General features: G+C 38.0%; 1 protein-coding gene across 11 annotated transcripts in view; it reads left to right on the forward strand.

Moving 5' to 3' along the window:
- Nucleotides 1-21,272, forward strand: part of TNS3 (tensin 3) — a 228,108-nt gene that overhangs the window by 79,701 nt on the left and 127,135 nt on the right. For 10 of the 11 annotated variants that reach the window (XR_011737653.1, XM_071804682.1, XM_065829953.2 and 7 more), the window contains one exon: nt 13,226-13,264. Coding sequence is in view for 6 of the 11 variants with exons in the window: in XM_071804682.1 (XP_071660783.1) it covers nt 13,226-13,264 (39 nt within the window). In the remaining 5 variants the exon portion in view is untranslated. Of the gene's footprint in view, nt 1-13,225; nt 13,265-18,217; nt 18,309-18,423; nt 18,500-21,272 lie in introns of those variants that run through there. The other variant, XM_065829955.2, reaches the window with a different exon arrangement.

The raw sequence follows: 21,272 nt of genomic DNA on the forward strand, positions 1-21,272 counted from the left end.
AAAGACTACTGGGGTCTTGAACATTCGTAAAAGCAATATTATATGCAAGTCTAGCCATAAAGCCTCATAACAAAACAGATAATGTCATAAATGTTTTCAGGTAAAAGCAGCAGCTCAGGTCTTCAACTGGCAACGTGACAATGCAGGATTTCAAGAGGTTGTTAAGGCAATAACACTATTATGCTTGCAAATGAAAAACGTGTTTCTTGTTACATAAATCATACATGAAATAAACTTTATGCAGACCTGAAAATAAAGTGGACTCTGAATTTGATCATAAAGTACAAATGAAGGAAGAATCACGTTTTGGAGTTGTTCAGGATGCCAAATGCTGCCTTGTAGGATGAACCGTGAATTGGTTCTGCGAGGGCTTTCTACTTGCTCCTGACGTAACAGTGAGTACAAAATAACAAATGCAGGCAAGCATCCTAATGATATTTCAAAACTTAGGACACCAATGTAAGAAAATGTGAAATTACAAAAAGAAAATTAAAGAAGCAAACATTAGCTTGCACCAATTTAGGCTGTTGCATTGAGTGCCATTATATAGATATATCTATAGGGCCATTACATTATATAGATGCCCCATCTCTGGAAACTTTCAAGGTCATGCTGGATGGGGCTCTGAACAACCTGATCTAGTTAAAGATGTCCCTGTTTATTGTAGGGGGGTTGGACTAGATGAGCTTTGAAAGGTCCCTTCCAACCCAAACTATTCTATGATTCTGTGTCAATTACATAAAGTTTACAACATTTTAAATTAAAATTATGTAGTATAAATCCACTAGATCAGTCGATTCATACAGTCCTAAAATTACATTTGGCCCTTTGAAGGCAACCATGAGGCTGATGTTGCCCGTGGTGAAAAGGAATTTGACATGCCTGCACTGGATGGTGCAGATGGATGCCAACATGAAAACTGAATTAGCTGTAAAAGAAAGTTACCCAAAAATCCAACCAAAAAAAAAGTGCCAGAAGTCCAAACTTCACTGTCTTGGAATGGTATGTTGAAAGAAACAAACAAAAAAGTGAATATAGTGGAAGTCTGGATATAAAACCTAAGACATATATCCTTCTCTGTCAGGTTACTGTTTTCAATTTAGCCCTGAAGTAGGGGGTGGGTATGTGGCTGCAGGAAGGAGTAAATGAAAATTAAGGATCCACAAATTCAGAACAGATGTCAGGAAGCAGTATTTCACGCAGAGAGCAATGGATATGTAAACAAGTCTCCCAGGCGCTTTTGCTGAGATGAAAAGCAATGAGGTTACTCAGGACTGAAGCTGTCTAATCGCATCCTGGGAGACAGAGCTCTGAGTGGGCTGCGCCACAAAGGGTCTGGTCGATAAATCTGCTCTGAAGATGTCCCTCAGCTCTCGTGTCCTGTGTGAACTCCTGTAAGCTATTTGTGAAACTCTCTGCTGCATCTGTGCCAGGCAGAGATCTCAGTGTGCACTGGTTTATGTAGAAGCATTTCATTTCAGTACAGCCTCTCAAGACAGCTGTTTTGCCTGCATACTCAGTGGGCCTCTTCTGCACCCATCGGCATGATGTACCTTGGCAGTGCTGAGCTATCACAGCCCTCTTGTTCTCAGCCTCAGAAACTTGATACGTGTTCATAGAAAGACACGTGGCTGCATCTGTAATGTGACTTCTCTAGTATTATGTCTGTATATACTTGTAGTGAGGTGTTGTCCTACTGACAAATACACGTGCTCATCACGGAGGCCTGATGAACCATACTTTTCTGCATTTTGACAGAAACAAGGGCCTAAAAATGCTGCACTGCTTGGGTGGTAGCAGGTTTTGTTAACTTACTGTACTATAGAGATACCTGTTCTGACCATGGGAAGCCCTCATAAACTTGTCATTGACTTTGTATAGATTAAGCTATTGGAATGTACTTCAGTTTGCAGTAGGCTTATTTAGAACTAAAGACAGCCTTTCAAATTGTTATGTTATAGCAGCACATAATAGTATCTCAGTTTACTGTAAAAAAATATACTATTTGTTCTTTAGTCATCTGTACTTTTTTATGTATGTACTGTGTTTTAAAATGCTCTCTAAAATAAGTTTTTGTTTTCACTCTGAAAAACTTCGTAAGAATGAATTCAGAAAGAATTTTGGTTTGCTGTGCAAATCCCAGTCCGTTCAGATAATTACTACCTTGTATGGCCTCAGTTCATGCGTATTTAACTTGGAAATGTTTCTTTATGGCTGTTTGTTTGGATGTACATATGTAATCAGTGTTCCCTAAGGTTTCGGAAGCTACAGCATATCTAACGACCCAGGGCTTTGGCCTGGGTTTTGCCCTGGGCACTTGAGTCCCCTTAGGTTTGTAGCCTTGTCTTGGGGCATGTCTCTCTGTGTATGAGGTAGGAATACTTGTTTGTCCCACCACAAAGTTTTCCCTTAACTCTCTGTCCTGGGATACCATTTTGTCCATCTTTTGTTTTTGACTCTGTCAGGTATGTGGTGTGCATCTGGGGCATTGAAAGGCATAGTCTCATGACTCCAGCCAAACTTTTTTCTTTGAAGTCTGGAATTTGAAAACCAGTTTTTGTCTCCTGATCTGTGGGAAGACTAAAAGCGGGAGGGCGAGCCTCTTGACCGTATTTTCTAGACCTTTTTCTTGTATGCTGATTCTCCTTTTGAGAACTGACTGATTTTATCAAGTTTACAAAGAAATGCTTAGCTTTTCTTACAATCAGTAAGCCTAAGTATTTGCTGAAGTCTTCTGCTGAATCGGGTGTGATCCAGCTTTATGCCTTTGCCTAGCAAACATTGCATGTATCTGTAATTCAACCTGGAAGATATTTTTGCTATGCTTAAGCCAAAGACATTTTTCTTACTTAATGCAGTTTGATTCTTTGCGAGTCTGAAATGATGTTTCAAAGAAACTAATATCCTAGGCAGATGACTCTATGGCTTTTTCCAGTTCCAGTAAGTTTAACTTATATATGGGTTTGATTTAGCTCATCTCTTCCTTCACCTTTCAAGAAGGTGTCTTAGACATCTCAGGGGAGTGCAGGTCTAATCAAAGCTTTTTTTTTTTTTTTTAAATTAGTAATCTAAAATCCTTGTTTAGACTAGGTTACTGAGCTGCAGTGTGCCATGTGAATGCTAGTAAAGTTAGATCAAACAATTTCTTTCAAATTCTCCAGTTTTTTTTTTTTTTAAGAGAAATAACATTCATCATGTATTTCTAGCATTTTATCATTTATAAAGCCACCAAAATTGTTTTAATAATAAAAGGCATAAACTCTGATGTGACACTTTGTCCTGCTAATTTCTCAAAGGTCATGTTTTTTCTGATTCCATTTTTTAGGAATTTTTATGTGAGAAAATATAATTCTTCCCTTATGCTGATCTTCCTTTTTTTGTGAACTGTTAAAGCTGTTGCTGATTGAAGAGGATTGAAAGAAGGCTCCCCACTGCCTCCAACTGCCATAGTCCCTTGTGATATCCTAATCTTTTTCTTTCTTGGTTTCTTTAACAGTTTAGGAAATAGGAACATGATTACAGAAAAATGCATAGAAATAAACAAAAATTTAATTACTGTAAAAAAAACATGGCTAGCAACACTATAGAAGGGAGAGTGACAGTAATCACAGCAAAAAAAATTAGCAAGGAGTGACGGTTGGTTTTGGTCCCGGGTTGTATGTTCAACTTGTATTGTGAAAGTAAAGAACTTCCTATCTAGCTATCTATTTATATGTATATGTGGAGAAACTAATATTGGTCAGATATTTTCAGTTTGGAGATTTAAAGCACAATCTGTTCTGGCTCTCAAAAGGCTCTATTGAATTTTGTTACTTGGGTACTTCTTGGACTGGTTTGTGAATAAACCTAGTGCTTACTTGGGTAGTGGTGTTAAGGTTGTGAGGCTGGGCTCTGGCTCTTCCAGTGGATGGGCATGAAGGCCATCCTGCAATTCTACCTGCAATTATTGGCCTTCAGCAGTCCAGTGGGACAGATACTTATGCGAGAAACGTATGTTCCACTGCCATATGACAATTTCTTTTGTGTGTTTTTGGAAGAAGAAGGAAAGATCCTTCTCATTTTTGTGTATGATTGTTATCCTTGCCGAAAGTTCCAAGGCAAGTCACATGGACATTTACCTTCCTGAAATTTAGTTTACATTCCTAAAAGGAGGTCTAATAGTTCCCATCAAGTGGCTGACAGACATACATGCTCATGTTCATTCTCTCATATGTGTTTGTCTCTGTAATGTACACACACATGCAAAAAAGGCCACTACGTGAGGTGCTTTTTATTTTTATTTTTTAATTTTTAAATGTCAGTGTGGGTTCTCCTTAATCCTCTCAGATTTTGGGCAGAGGGAATCAAGGACTTAAATGGAAACTTGTGTCATGTTGTTTCCAGGAGGCAACTGTGTGAACTGAACCTCTGTGGTTGATGCATTTTTGTGGTAATCTATAAATCCAAACACATTCAAAAGGCTGAAGACTTCAAGGATTTCTTTCTTCATAGGCAGTGTTTGGCCTGTTACATTACCATGCATGCAACCCTTTCAGTGCTGCCTAGCACTGGGCTGGAATAAAAATGTTTGCAGTTGAAGTCTGAAAGACTGCTGTTTGAGTTTTGTAACTGACATTTGACCACTCAAAGGGGTCTTCAGACTTTTTCTGATCGTACCCAGAATCGGTATTTTGCAGATCCTCCTCTTCGCAAAATATTTTGCGCCCTGTTAGATATAATACCACTGTAATGAACTGTGTAATGAATAAACCCTCAGATTCAACCAGAACTGTATGTTATTGAGGGATATAAGGACTTGAAATTGCTTTTTATGGGCATAAACCTTGGATTGTTTAAGTAGCAGAAGTACTGTGATGGAGTGCTTTGTATTTGGCAGTTAATTTGCTGGGGCTTTCGAAAAATGAAAAAGTATTTTAAAGTATGCTAGTGTTCCTAGATAAGAACTGTCATTAGGCTTACTGTTTCAGATAGCTTGCTATGTTGTGCAAGACCCAGCTGGTACATGTACAACTTCAAGGTTTGTTTGTTTCCTTGCTGATTTTATTTTAAAAATAAATTTAGCTGTTGTCAAAGGGAAAAGAGGGTAAGATGATGTTAGTGAGGGAAGGAAACAGAACAATTTCTGCTTTTCTTTGTTCACCACCATAATGTGGGTAGGTTACATTTTCATGACAGATGTGAACTTTCGACTGGAAAATCTTAGGGTGTTTTAGGAGAGTTGGGTTTGTTGATTGGTTGGATTTTTTTCCTCCAGTGCCCTCTCTTGTTTTGGCTGATTTTTAGGAAGGATGTATTTACTGGTCCAGTTGTTTTCGTGGCTAGCTCTGGTCCATTCCGTATAGATACATGAAATCTCCCACACACTTGCCATGTAACTGTTTTTTTTAAGAGAGTTAGAAACACATTTGTCAGCCTTTTAGAATGGGATCAAAGAACCTGGGAATGATGCATTTTTACATTGCTGCTGCTTGGAATTCTCCCTTAGGTGACCTTATGTAGCTCATGCCATAGTCAGCTTTGGGAAATGAGAATTAAGTAGGTTACAATAATATACTACTCCTTTCTTTGTGAGTTACTGTTATTAAAAGTTGTTTACTCTTACTGTACATGATGCTCTTAGCCTTTGCGCTAGAGGCATTTCTTTTGTGTCTGCTGTTACAGCTAAAGGCAATAGCAGCATCTGGAAGAGTACTCTGAACATCAACAGCTGCTGTAATTGGGTAGCAGGCATAGTGTCCCAATGATGTATAACATTTTGCCCCTTTGCTGTATTATGCTGTTTTGCTTTTGCTGGGGGTTTTGAGGAAGAGTGCATACTCCTAGGAAATGATTGAGTTCCCTTTTGCAAATGTGACATCTCAAAGAGTTGGAGCCACATCAGCCTTAGATTGCCTTACTGACTTGATGAAAGAATGGGAACTGAGATATAGACATCATCATGAATAACCACAATTTTTTGAAAGCATAGAATGAAAGAAAGTGAGTACTATTTGTTTTGGAAGTTATGAGCTCTGTCCCAGAAGAAGTCCTCACTGTTTTCTATCAGCAAGCTGAAATGTCTGAGCTTCACCAGAATTTGTTTTTACTACTTAATTGTGATAACACAGCATTTCATAGTATTTTGCTAGTCGTTATCTCTAAAAGGCTGCTTCACTTGTCTTATTCTGTCTTGCTGAAGAAAACATTTAAAATACCTCCCACAGTTAAAGCACAGTAAAGGAAATTCAGCATTAGTGAAAACAGTCTATTTGGGAGAGCTAGTTTTGATGATAAAAGATATGTATTCAAGTGTGTCACAGAGAGAGTATTCTGTACTCTTTTGTTGCATTGTCTCTTTTTTTGAATAGCTGGAAAATTGAAGATATATTTGGAATGTACATGTTTAAGACTTCAATATATTTTTAGAGGAGGGAAATTTGTTAAAATGAGAGCTATGAAAGTCAGGATTGTCATGTAAGAAAGTCAGAAATACTGTAATAAAATTCAGGTGCTTCAGTGTCTTCATGTTGGCCTTCCGCAAAGTGCTCTCAATCTCCAAAATGGGCAAACTGGGGCCTTCTAGAGGGACCCTTTCTTTACAACATGAGAATATATTCTGGTGGGAAAGTGGAAGATTTCTCCTTGGTTCCTTAACCCTTTGGGCTACTTTGGCCTCCTTGGTCTTACTGATGAGTGTACTCCAACAGCTGTTCTGAAGGATTTTTTGTAGACTTTGGGCTGGAGAGGTCACTCTGCTTCTTTGCAATGACTCTTACAGGCCTTTTGTCACAGAGTGAGATCAGTCCTGTTCTAAGTGCTGTAGGCTTTAAACTGGCGTTGGTGAGATGCAGAGAACCATCCTGCAAATTTTCCACTCTAGGTAAATAAACAAAAAAACCTCAAAACAAACAAAAAAGCCCAAAACTCATTACTTTACCATCAAGTTTGACAGGTGACTTCTGCCTTCATATCCTTTTGTGATGTTGAGTAGAAAAGACTGGTGTTGCTGTCTTCTGGAGCTCTACTTGTCTACCACATTTCTCTCTTCTCTGTAATATGTATTATGAAAAATATCCTCCCCCTGATTTTAACCTAATTATATTGTTTAAATATTGCTTTTATGTTATCTTGTTGTCTTTAATACTTTCATTTAATAGACATCTCTCTGTCCCAGCTGGTAGTGGTACACTGGAAACAGTGAAACCTATGGTCTGAGCAGTGACCTCTGCAATTTGTCATGACAAAGCTCCTGTCTCCTCCTCCTAAAACTTCTGATACTGTTGGCTGTGTGGTGCAATTTGTGACCACAGGAACCACAATGCCTGTAACTCTTATCATCGTTGCTCAGATCCTGGAAGCAGACTGAAACTGATAAATCACACCAATACGTTAAAGGTCAAAAATTCTAAGGTACAACAGCCCTGGTGCTCACCTTGTTTCTGCTCAAGAAAATCCAATCCATTTTTGGCAGTTTGTTCCTTTGGTAAAGGAAAATGTCTGGGGAACTGTATCCTTGTTGCCTGGTAGGGCATTCCCTGTCTGGTAGTGTTGCAAGATGTGTTTGACTTTGCAAATGAAGCATGTTTTCTCATGAGGATTACACCAAAATAAATAACTTGGAGTCCTGAAAGAATTAACATAGTTCCCTGAGGAATGTATACCTAATGAACCTTGCAGAAGTCAGATTTGATACAAAGAAAGCAGAAGTCTCAAAGATGTGCACAATTGCCAGAATTAGAATTTTTTCAACTGTTCTTTAAAGAAGCAGCAAAATGAGACATTTTGAGCAAAGATACTATGTTTTTGCACTCATTTAGCATCAACTAATTTCAACCTAATTTATAAATCTGTGGTTAAACATAGTAACTTAAGAGGGACAGTAGCTAGTACTCCATTTACAGTTCAGATTGGCAAACTAAACCACAGTGCAGAGGCCTTGTGTGAAGTCCAGTTAAAAAAAAAAAAAAAAATCTAGTTTTAGGATTTTGGCATCTGCTGCCTGGTTTAATCCCTGTTAGCTACACCCAAGTTCTGACTAAGTTTCTTGTCCTTTGCTTCTGAACTCTTTTGGAGCAAATCCAGTGATCTGATAAAGGAAAAGACTTAATCTCTGGTTACTGGTTTACAATTATCAGTAGAAACTCATCCATTTTTGATTTGTGGAATCTTCTGTTTAATTGGAGTTTTAAAGAGATTCTTCTATTTTATCTTTTTTTCCAAATAACATATGTACCAAATGTCTGGCACTGTGTTATTCAGAGAGTTGGAGAACAACTTTCATGATGGAAGTGAGGACTGTGACTTTGCAAGATTAAATACCACAGCATGGAAGAAAGGCAGACTTTGAGATGGCACAGATATGTGAACAATACTTTTTTGTATCTTGGGATAACTGCATTCCTAGTTACTTGTGAAAGATTTCTTTTCCTTCGGTGATTTCATTTGGAACAGCTTTGTTGCTTTGTCTTGGGAAACAGGGGTTTGTATCTTTATAAATACGCTATATTTTGAAATCCCTCCTGAAGGTATGTAGCTTTCCATTTCAAGGGCTAATTTCAGAATTTATTTCATAAGTCATAATCCTAAATAGACACAAAGGAGTTGTGCAGGGGTCAGGACTGTAGGAACATGGCTTAGATGTTACAGTGCTCAGTTTTTTCCAGTAAACTCATGGAGAGTTTCTCAAGCTTTGGCTGATCCTCTTTACACCTTGATGAGGTAGGTACATGTAGTGTTAGCATTATTTCAGCAAACAAAAAGTACTGAAGCTGATAAATGCTTAATTTGAAAAAGGTTTGGGGCATGCTTTATAGCTGATCTGTCTGGCATGAAGTGCTAGGGTACTTGCCATCTCCAGGACAAAAGTCTGAGTTAAATACTAATATCACACAACTGGAGATTTCTATTATTTAAAAAAAAAAAAAAAAAAAGGTGTACTGCTATTGTAACTCTTTAATCACAAGTTAATATCCCAATAATGTCCCTTTTTATTTTAGAATGTGGATTTATTTTTAAAATTTTGTCATGTTACAAGTTATATCTTTGACAGCCCAGAATTATTTGAAGATAAACTGCAATCAGTGCTCTTCAATTTGTTTCCTTAGTGAGTAAGGGAATTTATGATTTGAGTGTTTTGGGGGGTGGGTTGGAGGAGGGGGATGATAACTGACAGGTGTGTCAAAAGAAGAAAACTAAGCAGAGAAATTTCTTTTGTTTTCCAGACTTAACTCCAAAGCTGTATATTTAAGTAAATAGATAAGTGTGTGCGCTTTAAGTTTGTGTGTATATACATAGACACATATTAAACATTTCCATGAGCTTGCCATTTGGGCTCCTGACAGTTATTTCTGCAACAGTCATAAGGTCTCCTAACATCACTGTAACTTTATGTTATTTGGAAGATGTCAGTGGCCACATTTTGATGCTCCTTTTATCCATTTTCATAGTAGTGAACTAGAATGAACAGATTTTTAAGCAGGCCATGCATATATTTGATTACAGTTCCTTCTGCTGCACGTGCTTTATGTTACACATAACCTATGGCAGGCATGCCAGCATTTCTTGCTTGGTATAAGACTGGAGCTTGAAGAAAGTGATTAATTATAGTCAAATGGTTAAATTGCTTTTCCAAAAGTAATGTGATAGTATTTGAGATTTGGCCTTTGAAATGCATCTTTGGTAATAACTTCTAATTCTTTGAAGATGGTTCTTCCTCTGAAAGATCACCTCTTTCTTGCAAGACGAACATGAAAAGTAAGGAAGATGAAAAAGATGCATCTGGGAGTGAAAAAAACATTAAAATGTAAATACTGGATATCCCAGCAAATGATCTGTTGTGCAACAGTGGGCGGCACTGTTGTGTCTCTGTTTTAGCAAGTGGGGACAGATTTTATTTCCTTAGTGCCAGATATCCTGCCATTTGTTGACATTTTTTCTTGTTTGAGTTAACGTTTATCTCATGTTGGTCGGTTACTCATTAACTGATGTAAGTGGTGTTACAGTCTTATGAAGGAAAATTACCCACAGATTCATGGAAGTCAGAATTCTTCAACAAAGTAATTATTTTAAATCTTTTTCTGTCAATATGGGACTTCTTCAAACTAAGGCTGGATTCAGGACATACCACACCAGGAAAGTGTTTCCATATTAACTGTGTATGCAAGAACAGGTAGTTTGTCTTTCAAATAATTGTTTGGTTATTTGTGGGTAGATCGATGTGTCTGTATCTGTGTGTGTATATGTGCCAGGCAGTTGAGAAGGTAACTATTTTTGAAAATCAGGCAAAGCATTCCTGTATTCTGGTATTACTTGTTAATACATGAAAGTTCAGAAGCTAAATACACCTTAGTTGTGTGTAATTATACACTAATGCATATCCACTATCTCTCTAACAAGAATAAAGACGCTATCGAAAGCTGAAAAAACAAGTGGTTGCAAATGTCTTTTTTGAGATGAGCTGTAGCTGCAGTTGGAAGATCAGAAAAATCCTTCTGAAGTTTGTTTCGTGCAGTTGGTACATAATGAGTGTATTTTTTTAAACCGATGAAATTAGACATTTATACTCTATTTTCTCTGCATTGATACTGGATTGGCCCTGCAATCTTACTTTCCAGCTCTATACTTTTTCTTTAAATGCTGATTTCTTTTAACACATCTCAGACCTTTGCAAACCAGGAAAAAGAGTTGGAGCCACTCACATGTCCCCAGCTTACATTGTCTGAACCTCGTGATAGCCTCTCTGTTATCTGTGAACACGTCAGCTCTTTTGCTTGTGACTTGTGTCTGCATTAATAGTGGAAGAATGTTCTGCAACTGCTCATGAGAACTGAAATTGTGATATGTAGAGGTCTTCACTATTTTGATTCATCTGGGAAGAAATAAGCTATTTGTGTATAAGGAGTCAGAGAAAAAAGAGTCAGTGCACTTTGAGTGATTCAGTGTGCCTTACATTGAGTTTTGTAGCATGAAAACAGTAGCAGTGCATCCAAGTGTTTGGCTTTGTGATGCATTTTGAGTGCTCTGCAGTTTAGTGACAGTGCAGCATCGTGATAAGTGGCAGTGTGCAAGGTTGAAGGGGTTGCTGTGTACGCCAGAAAGGGTATTACATAACTCTTTGTTGGTCCTAGAACAGTACCATCTAATGCAGGTGTTGATCTTAGTAAAAGGAAAGTGCAAAAGACAGACAACCAGGAGAAGATAGAGTCTCTCTGTTATTAATTATGTGAGCATATGATACTAGTTCATCTTTGCTTTTCTACTGCGCTACCCAGCCAGCCTGCAAACTCTGTTGGGGTTTCCATTAGTTCTCTCTCTTCTTCCTATTATAGGCAGTGAGAGAAAAGTGTTGAAATGTCAGTTTTTCTCTGTTTTTAACCTTAGGTGTTGCTAATGAGTATACTAGCAAAATCTGATTTTTAGTGCTTATAATAAGTACCAGGTAATCACATGCTCAGGACAACTGTGGACAGTCCTTTATCTATAGATGCAGTGTTTGCTGCTCCTGGTGATGGTGCAGGGTGCACAGGGCTTTAGTTCTTCCTGCCACAGACTGCTCTGCCTGGTGGTTTGCCACTTTGGCTTGAAAGGAGAATTTGTGGTTGTAATTAAAGGTGGTGTATGAAGTTTTAAATGTTGTGTCAGGCAAGAGGTCACAGAGGCAACTCATGTCTTTGCTTTCAGCAATGGAATGCTATCATGACAGCTTATTTAACATCTTCTGCGTGTTTAGTAAGGTTGTTTGGTTGGATAGAGTAGTGAATAATGAGTGGCAGTCACAAAATGAACTGGAGAAGTGAAGCTTGTTAAGACCCTGGGCTTGGAAGCGCAATGAGGAGTCAGAGGATGCAACAGACAAACCTCAAGGGTTCCTATCTGTCCTGTTTTCTTTAGGGATAACAGAGAGATCATGAGGAGGCTGGGAGTTGAAAATCAGTTAGCTGCTTTTTCTTTTTTCTTTCTATAAGTACTTTGTGATTTAAAAAAGCATTGAGAATCAGAGATGTATCTTTTTCACAAGAAGATATGGAAGCAAATGCCATCCCTTCCATGCTAGTTGTTAAAAGCTGTTCCGGAGAGTTGGGAGTGGAGTGGGTTGTCTCAGTGTAGTCAGGTCTGTCTCTTCTTGTCTGTTGTACTTACAGGACTGATGTTTCTTTCGTTCTTGCAGCTTGCTCTGTTGTATGGATTGCATCTTCTTTTTATTATTCTAAGGATTATAAATGACACGTCAGGCTCCTTCTGCTCTGTAATCCACACTGTACACCATAATTTGAGAGCTAGTAGGGCAGCTCACCAACAGTTCCTGAGAGAAAATACCACCTTTATAGTCCAGGTGTTGCTGAAGAGTTTCTTGCTCCACTCTGCTGGCCAAGAGGCAAGCCTGTCCTGGAGAGCTGTAATAGTGAACATGTTAACAGAAACAGTATTCACTGGGATTAAACTCAAGGTGCTTGTTAAAGTGAGCATGCGTGATGACTGTTAATGAAGCTCAGCTGAGTGGCACACATTGATGAACCACAGTCTTTTGACTGTATGAGGTCTGAGAGTGCCTGGTGTGTAGGACTATAGAGAGAAGCTAACAGTTGGTTGTCCCTAAATCATCACATAATATGAGTTAGCCATGCTTTTCCTGGCTTTCTTTGTTTTGGTTTTTAAGTATTCAAACAAGGTTGTTTGGGGTTGGTTTTTTTTGGTATGATGTATAAAGAACATGTTCTCCACAGAAGTGTTTTAACTTGGAGCCAAGCCTCTGAAATTCTGTGAGTCCACAGAATAGCTGTTCTGCTTGCTGTGCTCAGCACACATGCCATGAAAAATCCAGAGCAAGCATAAGGTGTTGGTGACTGCTGAAGTTCTAGATTACTTGAAAAGCAGGATACTTATTTATGAACTGAAACTGAGGTGATATTAGAAGAATGCTGCGAAGGATGGAGGGGGGAGAAAGCCCTCCATGTTTCCCTGCATAATGTGACCTAAGGCAAAGGTATTACTCTTCAACCTGTTTCTCCGATTATTTCATGTGGGCAGGGCACAAAGTTAGCATTGAGCTAATGCTGACTCTTAAGGGAGACGAGAGAAAGCAATGCAGCCAAGAGCAGCTTTGGACACACAGATTCTGCATCAGATGTGGTTGGTGCCCCTTTGACTCTGGATTTCACGGTATTTGAGGGAGCTCAATAAATGAGATTGGATTATCTCCAAAAGAAGCAAAATTTTTTCCTTATTTTATTATTATTTTTTATTCCAGGTGGTGACACCCTGCCTTTTGCCAAGCAACTATGAATTGGTAAGTATTTTTGGCACTGCTGATATCCATCAGGTTTTATTAAGTTATAGGTTATGTTATTCTTGTAGCATCCTGTAACCTTTTGTTATTTTCAGTACTGTGGCATCACTTTTCCCCTGTGTGGGCTTGGCAAATCAAGGCTCTACCTGTGAAACTTATTACTGTGTCCTGTCCCATTCACGAACATGGTTGCTTTATTGAGTATTTTGCAAAGCTAAGGGTGAAATGTTGAGGATTCTTCTTAAACTGGACTGGACAACCTGCCTGTAATGCAGTAACCATGTGCTGTTGTCCATGTTACGTTAGCTGGTTTTTTGTGTTTTAAATTTAAAAAAAAAAAAAAATTGTTTTAACATAATGATGTCTCATGTCAGTTTGAAAGTACAGATAGCAGTTTGTTTGGGGCTTGTTACTTTTGTTGAGGATGGAAGAGAGGAAGTTAACCCATGCTTGTTCAGGGTAGGAAAATGATAAGCCTTTTCTGACTTGTATGACTGAATTTGGTTGTTTTAACTCCAAGGGCAACATGAATGATGCCTGGAGGATCGGATGTAACAGTTAGTTATTGAACCAGCAGCGCCACCTGCTAGTGTCATTATCATAATAGAACTAATCAGCCAACAGCTGATGCCCAAGTGTCACCCAAGAACTCTGTGTATTGTAGGTATGTGATGCAGCCGCTGGCAATTAGGAATCCTGCCTTGCTATGTGAATTGGCCAAGTCATTTGGCATATTTTTGTTTTGATTTTGCTGCTGGAATAATACTTATCTAATATGAACCACAGAAGTAAAAAGGTGGTATAGAAGTCTTGGTTCATGTTTTCTCAACTATTATCCTTTAAAAGAAAGGCTGGAAACCTAAACTGGTGATTGATGGTATTTTGAGGAATGTGAGTACCAGCTCATAGGAGGTCCCTTCTGATTTTGACACATTAATTTTATGAATCAAACCACGTCAGAGTCTAAGGATCCTTTATGGCATTACTGCTAAAATTATAAATGGAAAAGAAACCCTTTCTTATGTCTGCCACTCATAGTATTAGATGTATGCTGGTAACCACAGTTGCTATTTCTTTCATGTTGTGCATACAACTGGAATATTGATTTTGACATGAAAAATATGACATTGTGATTCAGCAGCAGTTTAAACATACAGCAACCTGTGGGATATGTTACTAGTCATTACCATTAATAATTCTGATTGAACTTGGTTTATGTGAACTGTCAACGTGGAGCAATGCTGGTGGTGTGGGCCCAAGTGACTCTGCAACCTGCTGACAATTGAACAGTATGGACGGCAAAAGTGGCCTAACTTGTTTTAGTTTACCAGCAGGGATGAAGCCAGAGGTATATTCAGTCCCTGAATAAAACATTTACTGGTTTTAGGCAGAAGAAGGGGTGGGATTCTATTTAAATTGCTTGCAGGGAAAGCCGTAGGTGAAATATTTTTCACTACATAGTATGTAACATGTTCTTATTACTGACTGAGAATGCACAATGTATTTTGCTTTTGATATGAAACCTGGTGACATTTTTAGATTAGGAGTCTGCCTTGTGCACAAATAGATTTTATTTGTTTAGTGAAGAGTTCTGTTGTTATGAGGGAGGATTATCTGTGACCACATTAGCTGTAAGCGATTTCTTTTACAACTATTTTGAGTGTAAACTATTGAGAAGGTCAAGATTTAGTTGAGATCTTTAGATGATAGTGACCGCAGTACTCTATTCAAATGAACCAAAACTTCGTGGCATTGCAGTTTGCTTCAGAGCTGTGGATTTATCCCCATTCATTCCAGCCAAGGCATTCCAACCTTTTAGTTCTCACATAAATAAATGATGCATATGCCTGCTCTAAATTAGAGCTACTTATATTTAGTCAATGTAATGGTTGCCTATATTGCTCTCCTCACTGTGGCTTATTGTAGTTAAACTCTCAGTGGTATGTTTGTTGGAAGACAGCTGAAGCCAAATGAAATGCACAGATGCTCTTTTTCTTCAAATGTGGGTTTTATTGATTATCTTCAGCTTGGATGTCTGTTTCCAAAGAGGCCCTTTCATCTCATTTCTCATGAGCCATGTATTTTGAAGCTTTGTGATGACATCAGAACCCTTGTATATCCACCTGATGCAGCTGTTAGGAGTTTCAGGTGCTAAAATATAAACCAACTCTGCTGTTGAGTGTTTTAATATTACTTTATGTTGTTGTATACATTCCTTTGACTGGAAAAAGGGGAACGATGTTAGTCCACCTCTGTTGATTCACGTCAAATGTCTTGCAAAGATGACCTGTTCTGGTGCATTTCATTCTGGTTTGTGTAGAGGCAATGGTTTATTTGTGGTAATGGACTTTCACTGCAGATATGTATAGCATTACCAAATTATTAAAAAAAAAAAAAAAAAAGGAAAAAAAATACCTGCCATGTTCACTTTTGTTTTGTATGTAAGAGTTTACTTAGTTTATATGACAGTTGTCTGAAATGTTGGCAAAAATTAAAGATGGCAAGTTGGTTTAAATAGCCTTTTCTGGAATTGTTAGATCTTATTTTGAAAAATTGACAGTTACTCAGTTACTTACTTTTTAAAATAAACTTCTAAAATTAAAAAATAATTTCTAACAAGTACACACATTTTCCCTAAACATTTCCCTATTTTTATCTAGTGTTGCGAAAAGAAGAGAAGGTTTAGGCCCTGATCTTAAAGCTCCAAATACTTTTCATTTCATCTGTTACTTTAAAAATATAAAAATAGAAGAATGGAATAGAAGAATATTATTTTCGAGGTTATTTTTAGATTCTAGGAAGTATTCTACGAGAAATTAAGATGTTGCAGTGAAGGAGACAAACATACTACCTTCTTGAAATTTTTCTTCCATCCTTCATGGTAGTATATCTCTGAAAATAATAGAAGAAAAGAATTCTTAATTCCTCAGAGGCCCCTCACATGTCCTGCCAAATGTCTTGCAGTAATGAAATGTGGTGTGAAGGCTTAGCATACGTGGATTCTTATCTTAAAATTACTCCATTGGTTGAATGGTCCTTATCTCTGCATGACTTGTCAGTTTTAAAGCAGAGTTAAGTAGTGATCTTTACCAGAGGAATTTCTGATTTAATCTGTATAACTGTTCTTCTTCTTTTTTTTTTTTAATTCTAACTGGTTACCAAGGAATTCTGCATACCGTTAGTTCTGCCATTTAAACATCATATTTCATAACCAGCTGTTATAATGTGGTAAAATTAAGTGGGCACTTAACCCACCTACTAATATTTTATTGTAATATCTCTTAACAGTGAAGTTTGTTTAGCTATTTTGGTAAATATGGGGTGGAAATTTGATCATTTTGATAGAAATTGGGGAGGGGTGGCAGTGGTTCTGCCTTTTTTTGTTTAGCTTAACTGTTTCTGTTAAGTGTTGCAAGCCTCTTTTCTGCTTGTGAAGAGAGAAATCAAAGACTTTCACATTCAGGCACCTCTTAACAAACCAAAAGCTTGATTTTGAGCAGTTGAGTCAGACTGTGCTCTTGCCTGTCTCAAAACAGGAGGGGAGCAGAATAAAACTAATTGTGGGGAAAAAAGAGAGTTTTTTGTGTAGGTGGTTTATTTGTGTGTTTTTTTTTTTTTTTTTTTGTTGGGGGGGGGTGGTTTTGTTTGTTTGTTTGTTTATTTTCCAAAGGAGTGGAAAAAATTGCTTGAGAAGTGAATGGTGGAGTCACAAAGGCCTCATCCTAATTGCATATCTCATTTTTGCTTTAGATCTGTGGTAGTTAACATGTAACTTCATGTATCCAACCTAGTGCCAGCATTTTCTCAAAAGAAACATGATTTTTTCATGAAAATGTGTTATGATACAAAGAAAAACAAAAACCCAGTGTATGTGGAGAAAGAGAGGGGGAAAATGGTAAGAAAACTCAGTACTCTGTGTTTGAAAGAAAATCATTCATTTTCAGCAGAAAACCCTCTGTTCATTTTTTCCATGGTGCCTGGTAAGAAGAGACCTCCTGAGATACTTTAGCTGAGAAAGATCAGTAAATATGACAACATGTATTTTATCCCTGCTGCATTAATTTACTTATTAAATGCAACCTCCCCCCAAAAAAAAAAAAAGTCTGTTGGAGCAGAGTCCCATCTGTTTTTAATGTGAGCTTACAAGAGACTTTTTTTAGGAATCTGAGGCTGAGTTGCTCTTTGTGCTGTTGGGAAGCCCTGAGCATGTAGATGAAGGATTGTATTCTCCAGTTACATTTGAAGTGCAGCCTCAGTACTAGAAGGTGTAAGATTGTTAATTTGGGTTTGTCTGGTATAACCTCCAACTACCCTAGAGTATGGTGACAGTGACTAAGCTGAATTAGGAACTGACATATGCAACAATTTCATTCTGTCAGCTATGATGTTGGTTTCTGGGTTAAATCAGTACAAACTTTGCTGTAAAACTGCATCTGTTGGATTTGATTTGTAATACATTTCTGTGACTTACGGCTAATTCATTTCTGGGTTTTCCTTTTTCTTCTTTCAAGCAATAGCATGGAAATTTTATGGAAAACTAGGAAACTATCCAACTCTTTAATTCATTTTGTATTTACTGCATCCAAACTCCAGCTCACAGGACCCATGAGATGCATACAAAACAGGTGTTACATGGCCATAACAAGCATGATTTGGTGGAGGTAACGGGCACACGAAGTCTAGCATACCTCCCCATTGCTATGATCTTTCCTGTCTCCTTTCCTCCATCTTGCCAGAGCAGTCCTAGCAGGGAGGGCTGCAGGCTGCAGCTGCCTCTCTTGTGAAAGTGTGTGCACATCATGGGAGGGGAAACACAACAGGGCTGTGCTGTGTCAAACTTGTTTGCAAAGGGTGGGAATATTCCAGTAGGAATATCCAGTTCATATTTCACTGCTCAGTTTCTGCTTCATCACCATCCAGGGCCACAGTGCCACTGTCTTCATGTGAAGAAACCTGTGGGCTTTGGAGAAACCTTTGTGGAGATGATGTTTCTCTACTTCTGGTTCATATAACCTTACTGAACTGAGGAGGAAGCAAAGATGCCGTGAGACTCTTTTCTTTTCTTTTTTTTCTTTTTTTTTAATCTAGCTCTTTCTTGCTATTCAGTTTTGCTTATTAAATTTTGAGCTGTGCTTTCTTCTTACTTTCCTTTTTTCCAGCTTCATCAACCAATAATATTTCTACATTTCTTGAATTGTTAGTGCTACATTCCCTGAGTAGCAGAAGCATGGACTGGTAAGACACCTTTTTGACAAAGCCTCTGAGCTACTGCCTGAATTGTAACACTTGACACAACTATTTTTGAAACTTTTTTCATTTGAAGATCCCCAGAAGGGGGTTGTCGTGGGCCTCTACATAATGCATTTCTATGTTGTTGTTTGGTTTTATGTTCCAAGTGCTTACCAGAGTAAGGCCATGGACCCCATAGGTCTGCAGAATACAGTTTCAAAAATCCTACTTTAAAGTGCAGTCAGTGCCTTGTTCATAGATGTCTCTGACTTAGCCCTAAAAAGGAACAGAGAGTCAAACTCTGAGAATATGGAGATCCCACTCCCCTAAATTAATGAAATGCATTGTTCCTGAAGTGAGCTGTGCAGTGTATAGTAAATTCAAAAAACAGTCATTATATTTGCCAGGAGAAGAGGGCAAATACATTTCTAAGAATATTAGAGGATGATGAGATTTAATAAAAGCTTAAATACAATTTTTTTTTTTGTATAATGCACTGTGTTCAGTCCCTGGTGTTTATCCAAAATGAAATGAAAATGAGGCTTTCTTTGAACAAAAACAGTCTGCAAAAATAAGAGATCAACAAGAGGGAAAGGTTTCGGTAGTTTGCAGGGTCAGGTTTGCCTACTTGTTGATCTTCTTCAGGTTGACTCCTACCCTTTCCACTGAGTGTGTTACTGTTGCAGGGCAGAAGCATCTGCTTTTCAGAAATGTGACCCTATTTACTAGAGCAGCTAAATCCAGAAGCATGATGTTCTTGCAAGGTATAGCATGCTTCTTTCTGCCTTCCCATCGGACTTTCAGCTAAAAGGAAATTACCCATGTTTCAGGACTGCTCAATATCATTAGTTTTCAGTTGACAGAGAAACTTTCCATATAGGCTTGGTTTACTAAGAATCAAATGAACTTGCATAGATTCTGCTTGACAGCCCACACTGGAAAAGGGAAATACACCTTCTAGGGTAGGATCTTATGTCCCTTGTGAACATGCTTTTAGTTAATCTTTGAAAGTGCTTTCTTGACAGTGGAGTGTGTAAAACGAAAAGAACAGTACCAATCCCATCTCTATAAAGTGTCTGCCAGCCAAGCATTAAAACAAACAAACCAAAACCAAAACTGTCGCTGTAAGTATTAAAAGTGTTGTGGAGGACTGCCACCTGTCTTTCAAAAGGAAAAGACAAATCCTTTAGTGTTAATTTAAAAATCAGCTTTCCTTATAATCAATATTCATTATAATAAGCACAGATAGGCCCATCTCTTCAAACAGAACAGTGAAGCAAATGTGATTCCTTAGGTTAAATTCTGATGTGTTGTGTGACTATTATATAATGGTGGATCATCTTTGCTCACTGCTTAACTGATCTTCAGTCCCTAGCATCCTATTCAATTTTAGTTCACTGTCATTTCAGAAACCATGCCGGTTTAATTTGCTTTAGGTTAATGTTCTTTACATTGGCTCAAAAATTCAATAGTAACAAAGTGTGTGTGGCAGAAATGTCATGTATGAGCTTGATTTTGATACTTCTCACTTACTGTTATTAAATGCTGGAGAGAGGTTGAAGCGCCAGTCTGTTTCTTGGAGAAGTGTCACAGTACTACCTGGCAGATTTGAGGGGAAAAGGAAGAGAGGGAGGGAAGCTGGAGCTGATTGGTTTTTAAGTATGTTTAAAGTGGAATCCACATTAGAAGCTTTCAGGACAGGAAAGCCCTCCTGATTAGTGAAACCTTAAAAAAGGTGAAGAAACTGTGGCTTGAATGAATGAAGAGCATAGAACATCTTCCATGGTAGTCATTTAAAGGCTGATCTGTGTTCCTTGTTTGTAATTACTACAGGAATATAACTTTTTTGGTTTTGAATTAGCAGTGTCATTTTATCTTTTGGTTTAATTGTTTTATTTTTTTTTCCTTTGGAGAGGCTTTTTTAGGGAGCTCTTGGAAGGAATCTGTGATGGAAGGAGAGGGAGGTGGGACAGCTTTTTTTTCTTTTAGTGATTTTCCTTTTTTCCATAGGAAACTGGTTTTTAATTCTAACCATTTGATCTGGCTTTATGGGAGGGTGCAAACAAGAATATTTTTATGTGTTTGATATTATTGAAATGCTGTGACTGGCGAGGTGCACAAGTAATGCATGTCAGCTATTCAGTATGTTGTATTGGCTCAAAATATAATAGCTGCAGATGGGGCTAATGAGATGTGAGAGGCATCTAATGTCCTGTTGTCTCTGATATCTACTTTTACACTGGGAAAGTTACTGTCTTAATATAGGTCACGGTTTCCCTGTGAAGAATAGCAGCATTTATATTTTGTTTGTTTGTTTGTTATAGGTAGTATTAGGAAAAAACACCTTCAAAATGAGGTATGATGAGATATTGTAATGTGCAGTGATGTTTTCCATGTGAAGAAGCAGGTCTTTTCCTACGGCATTCTGTTTTCCCACTGGGAGAGAGGAGTGGAAGGGAACTCGGGAACTGAAAACAACAGGCTTGAATTGGGTTGATGTCCCTGTAGAAGTAGAGAAGGAGGGCTAGGAGGACTTTTACAGTTTTGCTGTGGAATTAGTAAGATCAGTAACTTTGGCTGTTGCAGTTAGAATTTTTTGTTTTGCTTTACTTTTTTATCCTGGCTCTTCCCAAGACTTAGGGCAATGTGGCTTCTTTTCCATTTCTTTTCCTTTTTATCTCTTAGGATTTAAAACCAGGATGATGTATAACTGACAAAGCAATGTCTCCCTCTCTGTAGTAAGGTGGAGAGACCTCTTGCTGCTAGCAAGGGTTGGCAG

Source organism: Patagioenas fasciata, chromosome 2 (genome assembly GCF_037038585.1).
Source record: "Patagioenas fasciata isolate bPatFas1 chromosome 2, bPatFas1.hap1, whole genome shotgun sequence".
Taxonomy (NCBI): domain Eukaryota; kingdom Metazoa; phylum Chordata; class Aves; order Columbiformes; family Columbidae; genus Patagioenas; species Patagioenas fasciata.